General features: G+C 36.9%; 1 protein-coding gene and 1 pseudogene across 5 annotated transcripts in view; one reads left to right on the top strand and one right to left on the bottom strand.

Annotated features, from left to right (window-relative positions):
- Ppig (peptidylprolyl isomerase G) overlaps positions 1 to 16,283 on the top strand; it is a 28,252-nt gene extending 11,969 nt beyond the window's left edge. For all 5 annotated transcript variants that reach the window (XM_021183715.3, XM_085834800.1, XM_085834801.1 and 2 more), the window contains 7 exons: positions 509 to 538; positions 630 to 769; positions 6,078 to 6,285; positions 7,998 to 8,165; positions 10,588 to 10,675; positions 14,005 to 14,141; positions 14,317 to 16,283. In XM_021183715.3, coding sequence (XP_021039374.1) covers positions 509 to 538; positions 630 to 769; positions 6,078 to 6,285; positions 7,998 to 8,165; positions 10,588 to 10,675; positions 14,005 to 14,141; positions 14,317 to 15,427 — 1,882 coding nt within the window. In that variant the 3' untranslated portion in view covers positions 15,428 to 16,283. The remainder of the gene's footprint in view (positions 1 to 508; positions 539 to 629; positions 770 to 6,077; positions 6,286 to 7,997; positions 8,166 to 10,587; positions 10,676 to 14,004; positions 14,142 to 14,316) is intronic.
- LOC110310641 (ubiquitin-ribosomal protein eS31 fusion protein pseudogene) lies at positions 2,037 to 2,935 on the bottom strand (annotated as a pseudogene).
- Positions 16,284 to 17,200: the final 917 nt, after the last annotated feature.

Genomic DNA, 17,200 nt, shown 5'->3' with positions numbered 1-17,200 from the left:
GACTGAATTCAATTCTCAGCAACCACATGTTGGCTCACAACCATCTGTAATGGGATCCCATGCCCTCTTCAGATGTGTCTGAAGATAACTACAGTGTACTTGAATTCATAAAATAAAATCTTAAAAAAAAAAAAAAAAAAAAAGGGTGAAAAGCTCCATTGTTAAACCCATAAGTTAGTAGAATGATTTGGTAAGTTTAGCAGTGTCAATACAACAGAACATCATACAACCAGGAATATTTAATAAAAACATAGTGACAAGTAGAAATACAAGTGGATAGAAATAATTCTAAATGTCAACTGCATGCACTCACTGTCTTCAGCAGTCAATAGGCATGGCTTTTATATTCGGAACAAGCTTTTGTAAAACTCTATGGGAAACCCTTTGCACTCATGAGGCTCTGCTATGTAAGGGTATCACATGATTTCTTATGTTCAGTGCACTTTTTTGTTTTTTTAGAAGCTAACTTTGTTTTTCTGTTTTTATTTTATCTGATGAATTCCAAAAGAACAACAAAACCAACTCCTCATTTAGATGGGTAAAGATTATTTTAATATCTTACAACATACTTTATTTTGTTGTATTAAAGTAAGAAGCTTTTATTTAATAATTTTTACATGACATTTCAGGCATCATGTTGTTTTTGGGCAAGTGATCTCTGGTCAGGAAGTTGTGAGAGAGATTGAAAACCAGAAAACAGATGCTGCTAGCAAACCATTTGCTGAAGTTCGGATACTCAGTTGCGGAGAGCTGATTCCGAAGTCTAAGGGTAAGAACGGGTGCACGGTTAAGGGAACTCTTACTTGGATAAGTAGAGATTATAAATAAGCATGAGGTTTTGTGGGTTTAGATGTGTTCTGTGCTGTCAGTTTTTTCTAATTTATGTGTGCTTCTGTACGTATGTGTCTGGGACAAGCACAGCCTCACTTATGGTTCTTCAGAAGTCATGGACAATATACTGTAAGTACAATATACAATAGGAAAATTATAGTTGTGAAGAACTTTGCACAGTGTTTAGCGTTTGTAAGTCCTCTGCAGATCATTATTCACTACTTTCTTCAATCTCTTTTGGTGTGTGTGTATGACAAGATCTCTGTGTAGCCCTGGGTAAGTCATGTACACACAGATAAGTACACATGCACTCGAGTGCGCGCACACACACACCGCCTCCCAAGTGGTAGGATTAAAGGCATGCATCAGCATGTCCTGCTCAACCTCTGTTTGAAATTCTAATATAGGTTACATCTGCTAGAATGTTTGTTTTGGAAACATGCCTTTATTCCAATCCAATTGTTATGTTAGAAAATTTTACTTAAGCATAATCTTGTCTACACACAAAGTAAATGCAGAAAACCTAACTTGACTAATTACCTTCATAGGCATATACAAAAAGTGTAATTTCAGGAGCAAACTCCTGGTATTCTTCAGTGTCATTAGACTTTTTTTTTTTCCTACTTCCTGGTAATTTAGTCTAAGTAAAACTGAATCACAGCCGGGCACACCTTTAATCCCAGCACTGGGGAGGCAGAGGCAGGCAGATTTCTGAGTTCGAGGCCAGCCTGGTCTACAAAGTGAGTTCCAGGACAGCCAGGGCTATACAGAGAAACCCTGTCTCGAAAAAACCAAAAAAAAAAAAAACAAACAAACAAAAATAACCCCAACAAAACAAAACAAAAGATATATTTTATACACTTGGTAGGAAGAATGAGCTTTTAAATCGTCTTCTGAGTCAGTAAGGTGTCTTAGCAGCTATACAAGCTTGGCAGCCCAAACTTAGGCTGGAAACCACATACATAAAGGAGAGAAAGAACTGACTTCATGACTTCACACATGCACTGTGACAAGTGTTCACACACACTGTGACACACACACACTGTAATAAACAAAATCAGCTGTGGTATGCTTTCTTTCTTTCTTTTTCTTTTTCTTTTTTTTTTTTGAGAAAAAATTCCAGTGCAAAATGAAAGTGGGAGCTGATGAGAATGAAATTTTCTTTTCTTTTTTTGAGTTCCTTCTTTTTATTAACGCATACACAGCTACTTGTCTTCTGGTTTGTTGAAGCAGAAAGTCAGACAACACTTGCCACAGTAATGCCTGGCCAAGTGGCTTCCCATGAAAACTCCAGCACCACACTCATCAGAAGGACACTCTGGACGAAGTCGGCTAATTTTGTCATTTTCATCCACCTTACAGTATTTCAGCACAGCCAACTTAACCTTCTTCCTCTTATGCTTGATCTTCTTGGGAGTGGTGTAAGACTCCTTCTTCCTTTTCTTAGCACCACCAAGAAGTCTCAACACCAGATGAAGGGTGGACTCCTTTTGAATGTTGTAGTCAGACAAAGTCCAGCCATCTTCCAGCTGCTTACCAGCAAAGATCAGCCTCTGCTGATCAAGAGCAAGTCCTTCCTTATCCTAGATCTTGGCCTTTACATTTTCTATAGTGTCTGAGGGTTCAACTTCGAGCGAGATGGGTTTCCCCGTAAGGGTCTTCACAAAAATCTGCATCGTGGCGGTGGCTCCATCCACGATGGCGGATCGGAAAGGAGAATGAAATTGTCTTAATTATGAGATAAAGTATTTGACAAAGTCAGATTACTTTGATGGATATATTATTATTATTATTATTTTCATTGCTTAGAAAATATATAGATCTGGTATTTCTTTGACTTGTATTCATTGTGAATTAATTTTCTTTTTAAAACATCCTTAAAAGTTTAATATCTCCCACCCTTTAGTTACTAAAAGTATATATAGTAGATTTTTTAGTGTTTGTGTTTGTATATCCTCTCTGTTTTAATATTTTAATGGTATTAGGTTCAGATTAATAATTGGATTAATGAGACAATATAGTTTTCTTTCCATACAAAGTTGACTAAGATTTTAAAAAGTTACAGGCTGGGCAGTGGTGGCGCACGCCTTTAATCCCAGCACTTGGGAGGCAGAGGAAGGAGGGTTTCTGAGTTCGAGGCCAGCCTGGTCTACAAAGTGAGTTCCAGGACAGCCAGGGCTACACAGAGAAACCCTGTCTAGGAAAACAACAAAACAAAAAAACAAAGAAAGGAGATACAGCACAGGAAATAGCCTTTTGGAGATTTCATGATTTCTATACACAGCTTGATTATGCCCCAAGAACTTATATTTGATGTGTTTATGATCAGAGGAGTGTGACTAGGTAGGCATGGGCTGCCTTAGTTTGTTGAGACTTTTGCTGTAGAGGTCTCTTCAGTTTTTATAACTTGTTCCCACAAGCTGGTCTCATGCCGCTGCATAATGAGCATGAATCATAGTCAGTGATCTTGGTCAAGAACATAGTAACTTCAGAGAGATGCTCTTTTTTTTTTGGATTTAATATGCTCCAGTAAATACTGAGTTCAGATATACCAGTCCAGTAACAAGGAAGCCAATGGAGTCCAAAGTTGCAGATTTTTTTCCCCTTTAACTTTGTTGAATTATAGAGAATATTAATACATATAATTAAGTATAATGGGCATATTCACCATCCAGTTTCAACAGTTCACACATGGACGGTTTTGTTTTACCTACCTCCAGATATTTCTCCCCCTCACAAACCTTTACTTGGAAGGCAGGGTTTGGCTATATTGCCAGACTTGACTTAAATTTCTGGATGTGGGGCTGGAAAGATGACTCAGTAGTTAAGAGCACTGACTACTCTTCCGGAGGTCCTGAGTTCAAATCCCAGCAACCACATGGTAGCTCACAGCCATCTGTAATGAGATCTGATGCCCTCTTCTGTGTGTGAAGACAGGTACAGTGTACTTATAATTATTAAATAAATAAATAAATCTTTTTTTAAAATTTCTGGATGTGTAAGTCATTGCACTCACCTGCTTTCTTATTTGAAGCAAATTTCAGATACAGTTTTTAAATTTCTTATTTCACGTGCATTGGTGTGAGAGTGTCAGATCCCCTGGACCCAGAGTTTCAGACAGTTGTGAGCTGCTGTGTGGATGCCAGGGATTAAACCTGGGACCTCTGGACGAGCAGCCAATATATTTAACCACTGAATCATCTCTCCAGCATTCCAGATACACATTTTATCTACAGATATTTAACTTTTCCTCCTAAGATGTGACTTGTAAAAGATAGCCGGTGCTATTACATACTCCTATTGATCAAAAACTTAGCAATGTTCTGATTTCTTATTGCTTTATTAATGTTAGTCATTTTGTTGCTTGAGTCTGACTTAAGGTTTGAACATTGAAATTGGTATTAAAGTTGTTTCTATTAGTTTGTGCCAGGCATAACTGTAGTTCCAGCTACTTGGGAAGTTGAGGCATAGAATCATTTGAGGCCAGGAGCTTGCCGTATAGCTAGGTTATTTGTGATGTAGCGTTTTTTCATAATTCTACTTTTCATAGTTTTATGCTTCTGTTTCAAATACCTTAGTAAATCCATTTAGAAAACTGAAGAGAGTCAGCTTTGTTTTGTTTTAGTCGTCCACCCCCCACCCCCACCCCCGCCCCCGGTCTCCCCTCAATCCCCATTTTTTGAGACTAGGAGTCATAAAGGGCTGACTGGTTTTCCCCTGCTCTGCAATTGGTGTTCATTCAGTGCCTCCTTAGGAGTTTCTAAAAGACACTCCAGTCCTAGTGCCTTCGTTACTTATTGCTGGAACTCTTCTGATAAGATGCAGCATCCCTTTGTTTATTGATAAAAATCATATGTAGGAAACACAGAGGGGTTTATTTATATTTTAATTTACTAATACCATCATGACCTGATGGATTTAAGTCTATTTATTTATTGTTTGCTAATTTATTGAAATTCCTTTTTCTGTATATGCATGTTGACTCATTTTTGGCCCGAAAAAGTATTTCAAATCCATCCTGGTTTGAGTTAGAACAACTAAATGGGTCAGGTTCTAACTTTTGAAAAATTCATATGCCCTATGTGTGATAATTTTACTTATGTTAATATATTCTTTAAAGCATCCAAGTTTCAAGACATTTTAAAAGATTATTTCTTAAGCTCAGAAGATGGCCCAGTGGGTAAATGTGCTTGCCATGAAAGTTTGCTGACCTTAGTTCAGTTCCTGTACCTACCTAAAAGTGGAACTCTACAAAATTGTCCTCTAACCATGGCACACACATCAAAGCACATGATAGTAATAATAAAATTATATTTAAGAAATTGATTGCCTATCCAGGTTTAATGGCACACACCTTTAATCCCAGTACTCCAGAGGCAGAGGTAGGTGGATATCCAAGTTTGAGGCCAAGCTGGTTTACAGAATGAGACCAGAAGAAAAACAAAAAAGATTCCTTAACTCAAAATTTCAACTTGAGACTTTTTTGTAGAGACTTTAAGAAAAGGATTTATTTATGTATGAGTAGAGTACTCCATCTGCATGTATGCCTGTATGCCAGAAGAGGATATCAGATCCCATTATAGATGGTTTGTGAACCTCTGTGTGGTTGTTGGGAATTGATTTGGGACCTCTGGAAGAGCAGCCAGTGCTTTTATCTGCCGAGCTGTCTCTCCAGTTCTTTGTAGAGGTTGTTAATCATAGTTATTATTGATAAATTACTTCTGATTATGAGAGTGTGCTTTAAGCTGTGTTTCTAATTGTTAGACGAATCCTTGCTTAGTCATGGAAGTTGAAGCTTGGTGCCAATGAAATATTCCTTCCTGTGTTGACACAGCAATGTGTTTTGTTTTGGTTTTTGTTTGTTTTCTTGTGTGCGTTTTATTTGTTTGTTTTTACCTTCAGTTTTGATATAGGAGAAGAAATGTTAAACTATAATACTAGAATTTGGGGAATCTTAGATGTTACTCTTTGCTTTAAAATTTTCTATTCAAATGTTTCTTAAAATTAACATGGTTTAGAATTTGGAGCTTGCTTATTTTTAGAAATACTCTGGCTTAATAGCAATCTGGCTCATGAATCTGGAAATATGGGTTCTAACCCCCAAGGCCTGACTGTTGTGCTCTCTGAGTTGAGATGACTGAATGAACAAAATATCTAATGCTGGACTTAAAAATTTATAGAAAAAGTTAAGTTTTTACCTCATAAGTTTGCCTGAAATGACTGAGTAGACTCTCTTGTTTTTAAAGTTAAGAAAGAAGAAAAGAAAAGGCATAAGTCCTCCTCCTCCTCCTCCTCCAGTGACTCAGAGAGCTCAAGCGACTCTCAGTCCTCCTCTGAGTCTTCTGATTCTGAAAGCGCTTCTGAAGAAAAATCCAGAAAAAGGAAAAAGAAACATAGGAAAAATTCCCGAAAGCATAAGAAGGAGAAGAAGAAGCGAAAGAAAAGCAAGAAAAGGTCTTTAATACTAGTGTTGTCTGTTAAAAAGATTTTTTTTTAATCAGTTATGTGAGAGCACTGAAATAGAAAGTGACATGCGATCATGCAACAGAAGCTCTTAATTAATTTTAATTTTATGTTCTCCCAGTGAAGTGATGCTTTTGGTTTTATGTTACAGAGCTTTTAGTTTGGTTTCATTGAGGCAGTCCCAATTCCTCAAGCTGCCTCAAATTCATAGTTTTTCTGCCTCATCCCCTGTTGTGTGACAAAACTCTTCCTGGAGAGATGCAACAAATACATCTACTTGCCCCAGATAGGAGTCCATAACAGAATAAAGTATGGATACCCAAAGTCCAGTTTGGTGAACCCGTGAGTTTTACTGGGGTTACTCACAAGAGCAGTCAGACAGTCACATCACCAAAAGCCCACCCCAGCCTAGTTGGCAGCTGATAAAGGTAGGAACCTGAAGCACAGTGCACAGCCTACAGGCAGTTCAACAGGTTGGATCATGTCCTTTCCAGATCCCAAAGTTGGTCTAAACCTCTTCTAGGCAGCTTGTTCAGTTTCTGCTTCTAGGCAGCTGGTCTGATTTGAGAATCATTTACAGTTTGTCTTGTCTGAGAGTCTTTGCAGCTTTCCTCTGCTTTTGCAGGGAGAGACTTTGTCTTGTCCATTTTAGGAACTTCCTGAAGCTGTTTTGAGTTGGTTACTTTCCTGCTTAAGTAGCTTCCTGCAGGATAGAATATTTAAATCTCAGAGGAAACTGTTATACCACATCCAGATAGCGATGATTGCAGGTGTACATCACTCCAGGTTTGGATTTTGAAGAGATTTGTAAGATAGATTTGAATTACAGCAAACCAACAGTTATGTCCCTTACTTTATAGCAGTACACATAGGTTCCCTTTTCTCTTTTGCTTTGGTAGAAGTATATGAATTGAGAGCAGATGATTTTGTCACTATTTTCTGCTTTTGTTTGAAATGTGTTTATGTTAAAACTTAGGTATATACTTAAAACCATTTACCTCAAACTGTTACCTCAAAACCAACTAATTTCTTTAGTCTATATTTGTACAAAATTTTGTTTGTATGTGCATAGGAGCTTGCATACTCTGCCCACAGATGTCAGAAGAGGGCATCAGATCACCTGGAACTAGAGTTAGAGATGGTTGTGAGCTGCCATGTGGGCTGCCTATTGAACCTGTGTCCTCTAGAAGAGCAGCCAGGGCTTTTCATTACTGTGTCATCTCTCCAGCCCCATCCTGTATTTTAGATTTATCCGATTATATTACCTACAGAGTTTCATATTTTAGATGTACCTTATAGAAAAGTATTTTTGAGTTTGATAGCAAATGGTTTTTGTTTGGTTGAGTTGGTTGGTTGGTTTGTTATGGGGAATGGAGGAATATTTTTACCATATGATCACATCTCTGAAAGGGACAGGTTGATCTATTATTTTGATATTAAAGGAATGTTGGGTTGATGTGATAGTCAGCATGTAAAGGCACTAGCCATCAAGCCACTGACCTGAATTTACCCTGCACTGAGATAATGAAAGGGGAAAGATGATTTCCTGCAGGTGGTTCTCTGACCTCTCATGTGTACCATGGCATGTATGCTTATACACACATTAACTGAAAATGTAATTTAAAAAGAAAAGAAATGCTAACAATTGGAAATTTTAGGTACATAAGAGTCAAATGTGACTTACTTTGATTTTACCTGTTAAGCCCATCTAGTGAAAGTGAAGCAGAAAATGTTGATGCACAGCCCCAGTCTACTGTCCGTCCAGAAGAGATCCCTCCTATACCAGAAAATAGATTTCTAATGAGAAAAAGTCCTCCTAAAGCCGATGACAAGGAGAGGAAAACCAGAGAGCGAGAAAGAGAAAGAGAGTGGTATGTGAATGTGTGTATTTTATAGTTGTTACGTATTACCATAAACAATTGTTTATGACAGTATTAAACTTGTGATCTTAATCCCAATGAAAACCTCTTTTAATTAGAAAAAAAAAAGGTGTTAGCAAAGCTCCTTTTTTGCTAAACACATAACATAAATTACTACAAATTGACTTCTCCTACCAGCAGATTTTGAGGATATAGGTTCTGCAGTATAAATAGTGGCATTCCAAATGGCATTAATAACAAGATAATTTTAAACCAATAAAACAAGATGATATTTTGGTATGTTGCTCATATAATTTTTTAAAAAGACTCCTTTGCAGTTTATTTTAATTCTGTGTATGTGTGTGCTCATAGTTACACACATGTGTTTATATGAATATATATATGTATATGATGTATATGTACATGAGTGCAAGATTCCTCCTGTACCAGAAATAGATTCCTAATAAGTAAAGGTCCTCTGAAGCTAGTAACGAAGCAGAAATAACGGTGATATGAAAATGTGTGTATTTTCCCCTGGACCCTATGGCTTAAGGAGAAGCTCAGCTCCTACAAGTTGTCCAAGCATTAGAACTCTAGTTTCATTGCTGAAATCTTTGTTTTAAAAAAGCTAGCCGGGTGTGGTGGCACACGCCTTTAATCCCAGCACAGGCAGACGAATTTCTGGGTTTGAGGCCAGCCTGGTCTACAAAGTGAGTTCCAGGACAGCCAGGACTACACAGAGAAACCCTGACTCGAAAAACCAAAAAACAAAAAATAAAAACAAAAAGCTAAGTGCAGTAGCATGTTTGTGACCCCAGTTCTGGGGAAGATGGGTGAACCCTTGGGTTGTTCTGACCAATGAGCTTAGCCTACCCAGTAAACTCCAGGCCAGTTTAAGAGCCTGTTTCAAAAAACAAGTTGAATGGCTCCTAAGAAATGTCACCAGACGTTGACCTCAGATCTAGCCACACAAATAGGTACACTTCAATTTACATGCCTGTTCATTCACAAACAGACAAACATCAAAAAAGAAAAATGAATCTTGTTTTATAAATTTATATAAAAGTCTTGCTCTACAAACCTGCCTTTATACTATAATGAAATTTGGGGTGTTCAATTGCTTTGAATATATATATATATATATATTTTGTTTGTTTGTTGTTTTGAGACAGGGTTACTCTGTATAGCCCTGGCTGTCCTGGAACTCACTTTGTAGACCAGACTGGCCTCAAACTCAGAAATCCACCTGCCTCTGCCTCCCAAGTGCTGGGATCAAAGGCGTGCGCCACCACGCCCGGCGATTTTTTTTTTATTATTATTATTATTCTTTTTACTTCGAATATTTTTTACATAAATTTATTTTATTAATGTTGCCAACTTTGTTGGTTTTTATGAGTCATTTTAATAATGAGATGAGGGCTGGAGAAATGACTCAGAGTTTAAGAGCACTGGCTGCTCTTGCAGAGGTCCTGAGTTCAATTCCCAACAACCACATGGTGGCTCATAACAATCTATAATGAGATCTGGTGCCCTCTTCTGGCTTGCAGGCAGAACACTGCATGCGTAATAAATAAATCTTAGAAAATGATATGGGAAAAGTTTTAAAATTTTCAATCTGTTCAGGGCGTGGTGGCACATGCCTTTAATCCCAGCACTCAGGAGGCAGAGGCAGGCAGATTTCTGAGTTGGAGGCCAGCCTGGTCTACAGAGTGAGTTCCAGGACAGTCAGGGATACACAGAGAAACCCTGTCTCGAAAAACCAAAAAAAAAAAATTCAAATCTTTTGTAGTCATGATGAGAAATATACTTGTAAAGTGAAAATTTTATAGGCATAGTACAACAAAAATATGCCATGCTTTCATAATACATAAAAGTAAAAGCTTTAAATTGATTCATTGAGCGTAAAAGAAAGAGTAAAGGAAAACTATTTGACTACTAAAGTTAAACTTTTCAGATATCACTTACATTAATGTTATTAATGATCTTATGTATAATTTAAAAGTTTCATGTTTGAGATATAATATACGTGGTATTTGGCTAATTCAGACCAACTTGTCTCTGCCTAATATATATTGCTTAATTTGTCCATAATTTTCTTACTAATGCACAACTAACTGTTCATGGGAGATAAAGCATTTTGTAGTTTTCTTTTCTCTCATTTGGAAGCCCTCTGGGCTATATTATATTTTGGTTTTCTTAGCATTATTAAATTAACTTCACCTTACTAATAAGTATTTCTTTCCAAGATCAGTCGCATTCAAGATGGTTATGCCATAGGCAGTAATGCCTACTGGGATCTGATAGCATTTTGGGCTAAAAACTCCTAATTATGTAAAAGAATTTAGATGTATTAATTTAGACCAGTAAAGGTATAGTTTCGAGATTCCACTTTACAAAAGTGATATGTTTAAACTTTCCGTTTGCTTGCTTCTAGTAATCCACCTAACTCCCAGCCTGCTTCATACCAGCGACGATTCTTAGTTACTAGGTCTGGCAGGAAAATTAAAGGAAGAGGACCGAGGGTAGGTGATTCTTTATCAGAAGTTTTAATAATACTGCATTTGTGTTTCTTAAAGAGTTTGGAGTGCTGGGGTGTGGCTCATTGCTAGAGTGCTTGCAGAACATGTAAACCGCTCTGAGTTTATGATTCTCAGCACTCTAAGGAAAAAGAAATTTAATGCTTTAAAAATATTTTTACATATCATTTTACTATTAAAGTTACTAAAAACTCGGGGGATATGCATGTTTTAAAGTATACATCCTTTAGATTATGTAGTTACATGGTTTAAAATGGGATTGAGATGGGAATGGTAGCTCATACCTTAAGAGACTAAGGCAGGAAGATTGCTGTGAGTTTGAGGCCAGCCTGGTCTACATAATGAATTTCATGCTAACTTGGGATTAGCATGAGACCCTGTCTCAAAAATAAATAGCATTCAAATAGTCAGGATATAAAGGGTATTGAAGCCTTTTGATTTATGGTAATTTTCTACCCATCATAGCTCTATTCTTACTAAGAACTAATTAGTCTCTCTCTCTCTCTCTCTCTCTTTCTCTCTCTCTCTCTCTCTCTCTCTCTCTCTCTCTCTCTCTCTCTCTCCCCTAAATTTTCCCATCCAAATTTAAATAACTTTTTTCAAAGGTTTTTTGTGTTTTGGTTTTTGGTTTTTTTGTTTTGTTTTTTAATTTTTTTTATTAAGTATTTTCCTCAATTACATTTCCAATGCTATCCAAAAAGTCCCCAATACACCCCCCCCCCCAGTCCCCTACTCACCCACTCCCACTTTTTGGCCCTGGCATTCCCCTGTACTGGGGCATATAAAGTTGGCAAGTCCAATGGGCCTCTCTTTCCAGTGATGGCCGACTAGGCCATCTTTTGATACAAATGCAGCTAGAGTCAAGAGCTCTGGGGTACTGGTTAGTTCATAATAATGTTCCACCTATGGGGTTGCAATTCCCTTTAGTTCCTTGGGTACTTTCTCTAGTTTTTTGGTTTTTTTTAAAGAAACTTAGCTATACTTTATATCTTAGATCTTGGCTTCTTATGCAGTTGTTCTACTTTCTACAGTCTGCTGAAAACAGCATTTTTTGTCTGGTTGATTCCAAGTTAGAAAATCCATTGAATCCTCTCAGTCATTACTTAGGATTTCTCCTTAAAATATTCTCACTATTGTTTCATCTGTTCTTTTCCTGTCTCTTAAGCCAGTCTATCTTAAACATAGACTACTATTTTGCATCCTGTATATGACCTACATGTCAAGACTCAAGTTTATTTTAAGTTGCACATACTCGTTAGACAGGCTCTTTTACTCCCATGGATGGTTGATAATTCACAGCTCCATCTGCTCTTGACACCAAAGATTTGTTTGGCTGATGAGCCCCTCAAACTTAGCATGGAGAGTACAGTGTGACCACTTACTCTTCAGAGCTCAGAGCTCTTTAGGCTGCTGCTCACAGTGATTCATGGGACCACCTGTGTGAGCCAAGAATCGTTTTTATTCTCTTCCCTTTCAATTTTACACAACTTACTTATGTCAACTTCTGTCATTTTTGTCTCCCCTCTACTCTGACATGTATCTGCATCTCTAAATCTTTACTGGATGCTGACTCAAATTAGAATGGCTTCCAAACTTGTATTTGGTAGAAGGGTTTTTGTTGTTATTTTTTAATCTGTCAGTATGGATTTAAACTTAAACCTTAAATGATTACAGACCCCAAAGAGCTTTTGTTCGTGTGAGTTATATTTATCAATATTGATTCTTTGAGAAATTAGAGCTAAGAAATATTCATCATAAGTGTAAGTAGCTATGAAAGTAAATATTCATCATAAGTGTGAGTAGCTATGAAAGTAAATATTCATCATAAGTGTGAGTAGCTATGAAAGTAAATATTCATCATAAGTGTGAGTAGCTATGAAAGTAGTTACATGTTTATGGTCGGAGTGATCATGTGTGACAGGTGGAAAGGCATAAGCTATATTTAACAATAGTCGCAGTAGTCAATAAAAACATGTAAATCTGGGCTGGAGATGAATCTCCACTGATGGAGTACTTCCCTAGTATGCAGAAGACCTTAAGTTGAATATCTAGCTAGTACTTTTGCGCATTGGCCAAGTCTGATTATGTTATTCCTGTAGTATTGACTTTAGAATAAATTTGAAAATAGCATAGACTAAGCCCTTACAAAAATCTATTCTGTTCATTTCATCAGTGTGGTCAAGTTTTGCTTTCTCTTGTCCTGTCTTGTGACACTGTAGCTTTACAAATGGTTGTGAGCCTTCATGTGGTTGTTGGGAATTGAATTTTTTAGGAACTCTGCTTGCTCTGGTCAGCCTTGCTTGTTGCACTCAGCCCCACTCACTCCTGTCCACTCTGCTTGCTCAGTCCCTGCTTGCTCTGGCCCAAAGGCTTATTTATTATTATATATAAGTACACTGTAGCTGTCTTCAGACACACCAGAAGAGGGAGTCAGATCTCATTACAGGTGGTTGTGAACCACCATGTGGTTGCTGGGATTTGAACTCAGAACCTTCAGAAGACCAGTTGGTACTCTTACCCGCTGAGCCATCTTGCCAGCCCCCAGAATTTTCAATACAGAGCTTTCTTATATCTTCCATGTTTTGCTTCATCTTTGCTTAGGTAACTTAACATAAACATTCTTTTATTTTTAGCTTTTATTATTTTACATGATCGCACTCTATACTAAGCTGTCTCTTTGGTTCTTTTACCACCATTTCTCCTTCTGTAATCATTCTGTTGTAGTTTAATGTATGTGATTATATATCCATTCATTTTTTTTCTAGTAACATTGTAGAATGTTAAGTTCTAAGAGATCAAAATCTGCTATATCTTGGCTTATTGGTATTTCTTCAGTAACGTGGTTAGCCATCCATCCAAAAACTGAGTAAATTTTGGTTGAACAAAAGACTTCTGTGAGTTTATTCTATTTCTCATGTTGTTTGCCTTGGAGAGTGATGTATATGCAACATTCAAATGAGAAATTGGAAATTTGTAGTAGTTAATATACAGCGTATTCTAGTACCAGTTTAGCAGGACTGTTTCTAGCAAGGTGTTAAAAGCCCGAGTTTCTGTGGATATTGTTACATACTTGGAATTTAGGATAAGACTGCCAGTGTTCTACCGGAAAAGTAAGACATTTTTATTATGTAGATGATTAGATTCTAGAGTCTGATGTATGCTAACCACGTGTTCTTATCTCATTCCTAATTTTAGCAAGTTCAGAAAGCATAGGAACCTCATTTTATTTCAACCTAGAAATAAGTATGTATCTTAGTTATGGTATTGCTTTTAAATTTTTATATGGTCTTTTTTCCCCTTTTTATTTTCTTAAGCGTTATCGAACTCCTTCCAGATCCAGATCGAGGGATCGATTTAGACGAAGTGAGACTCCTCCACATTGGAGACAAGAGATGCAGAGAGCTCAGAGAATGAGGGTGTCAAGTGGTGAAAGATGGATCAAAGGGGATAAGTAAGATTTGTTATTTAAATGTGTGATGCTTTTTTACTGCTGAGCACAATGATTTTATTAGGAGCCAGTTTATTTCTGTATACCTTAGAGAAAACACAGTAGCATTATAGCTTATAATTATGCTGTTCTTTTCGTAATAATACTTCCAAATATCTTTTCTTCCTTTACTTTTTAGGAGTGAGTTAAATGAAATAAAAGAAAATCAAAGGAGCCCAGTTAGAGTAAAAGAGAAAAAAATAACAGATCACAGACACATGTCTGAGAGTCCAAACAGAAAGGCAGAAAAGGAAAAGAAAGTCAAAGACCATAAATCTGAAAGCAAAGAGAGAGACATCAGAAGAAATTCAGAAAAAGATGATAAATATAACAAAAACAAAGTGAAGAAAAGGGGCAAATCCAAGAGTAGGAGCAAGAGCAAGGAGAGATCCAAGAGTAAGGAGCGAGACTCGAAGCACAGCAGACACGAAGACAAGAGGGTGAGGTCAAGAAGTAAAGGAAGGGATCCTGAGACTACTAAAGAAACAGAGAAACCACTGGACCCTAAAGGGAAAGATCGGGAAAGGAGTAGAAGCAAAGAGAACTCCAAACAGGTAGAACCAAAAAGTAATGAACATGATCATAGCAAAAGTAAAGAAAAGGATAGACGTGCACAGTCCAGGAGTAGAGAACGGGATCTGAATAAAAGTAAACACAGTTACAACAGTAGAACAAGGGAGCGGAGCAGAAGTAGGGACAGGAGCAGAAGAGTGCGGTCCAGAAGCCATGACAGAGATCGCAGCAGAAGCAAGGAGTACCATAGATACAGAGAACAGGAGTATAGGAGAAGAGGAAGGTCACGAAGCCGGGATCGAAGAACGCCAGGAAGATCGAGAAGTAAAGATAGGAGGAGAAGAAGGAGGGATTCCCGGAGCTCAGAGAGAGAAGAAAGTCAAAGTAGAAACAAAGATAAATATAGAAGCCAAGAAAGTAAGAGTTCACACAGAAAAGAAAATTCTGAGGGTGAGAAAAGAACGTACTCTAAAAGTCGTGATCATAATAGCTCAAATAATAACAGGGAAAAAAGGGCTGATAGAGAGCAAAGTCCAGTGTCAAAAACAAAGCAAAGCAGTCAGGACAATGAAGTGAAGTCCTCCACATTAAAAAACCAAGAGGACGAAAAGAACAGATCCCCGGTGGAAAAAGAAAACCAAAAATCAAAGGGTCAAGAAAATGACCATGTACATGACAAAAATAAAAAATGTGATCATGAATCAAGCCCTGGAACAGATGAAGACAAAAGTGGATGAATGAGTTGTGTACACTTAATTCCTTCCTGTCTCAAATTTTAAGTTTTTAAGACTTACTGTTGAACCTCCTTTTTTTGTTGTTTTCGTTGTTTTGGAGTTGTTTTATGTTTGTGTCTCCCCCACCCAGCCCCCTTTTTTTTAAATGTGGACTTCATTGAGTTGATCTTTTGATAATCTGCTACCTGGATAATTTGTACTGCTAAAGTTTTAATAAACTTGAAATGAAAAGAAAAACAACACTTTGGTGTAATATTGTGTGCTATGTTAAATTCTTATGTATTCATTTTTGTGTTGCAACCGTCAATAGCAGCCTACTTTGCTTAATCAGCCATTAGGAAACAAGCTTAACTGTTGGTTGCAGTACATTGTTATATAGGCTTGTGTTTCTTTTGATACAAATCCCTTTAGAAACCACTTGAAAAAGTTTTGTATAGCTTTTTGGGCTTTGATTTTTCATTTATAATTCATGGGCTTACAGCAGTTTCCTTAACTAACAGAAGCAGGATCCTTATGTGATCTTAGACCTTCACTTGATTTTACAGTTATTTGTATTTTAGTTACTTTTTTGTGTGCTTTATACCTTATACTTTACAATTCCAGCTGTAGCTTGTTTCTTAATATTGTCCACGTTGCTCTGCGAGCTATAAAAATGAGGTGAGTGCTGTTTTCAGTTCATGTGCTGATTGAGCTTGAGTTGCTGTTATACAGCATTTGACAGAAATTAGACCTTGGAAGACCAGACTGTAATTTTCAATTCTTTGTTGCTTTTGGTGTGAAGACCTGAAATTGTTGCTTTTTAAGAACATGTTATTACCTTTTTCTACAATTAAAAAAAAATGCATTTCTCATTAAAACATACTACTTGTGTAGATCCTTCTTAAGCTAGACAGATTCTAAAAAGCGTTAGTATTGGAAATAAGATTTCCCTATTTTGGCTATTAGCCTATATCACATTGAGTGTTAATTCTGCATGATTTGGGTTTGTTTGTTTGTTTTTTTTTTTTTAAACTTGGACTAACTTCTCTGATTCTCATAGCTGTGAATATGAAATGTCAAGAAGATGCATCTTTCTATATATGTACCATGATAGGCTGTGTAGCATGTTTGTGACTCTGGTTTCTTTCTATTCAGATGGCTTTAGACCAGTTTGCTGTTAACATTATTTTAACTTGGCATGTATAACATTGCCATATAGAGTAGAATAGAAAGTTGCAAAATATGATACCGTGCAGAGTTGAACACTAAACATACCCAAAGTCCATTCAGAATTTTGTGTGTTGTATTTTGCTATTTTTTGTGATGTGTGGCCTTTTATTCTGTAATATCCTTCTAAATAAAACATTGAACATCCAGCAAATACAAAACCTGCCTCATTTGAGAAATATTTCAAAAATCCAATTAATAGTAGCCTTTAGGACGTTTTTGTACTCTAATATTTGTCAGTATAGTGTCGACTCTTACCAAGGTAGCTTCTTGGTAAACCCACTAGCTTTTCAGTGATACTTGTACTGAATAAAGTGATGCTTAATATACTTCCCATTGTTGATTCTTATGGTAAGATATATTTGGCGTTGTAGCTGGTACAGAATGAAGAGTGCAGTGATTATAAAGCTATTTGGAACATCCTAAAGCAAATACCCACAATGGAGTCTTTACAAATTGTTTTTCTTGATGGGAATAGTTAATATATACATGATCTGTTACATGTCTTAAAAAGTTGATTATGTCTTAAATTCAGTAGTGTTTTAAAATATATCCCAAACTACCTGATCT

The sequence above is a fragment of the Mus caroli genome, unplaced genomic scaffold (assembly GCF_978045245.1).
Source record: "Mus caroli unplaced genomic scaffold, Mus_caroli_1 scaffold_2, whole genome shotgun sequence".
NCBI lineage: Eukaryota > Metazoa > Chordata > Mammalia > Rodentia > Muridae > Mus > Mus caroli.
This window is presented reverse-complemented; position numbering and strand designations above follow the sequence as displayed.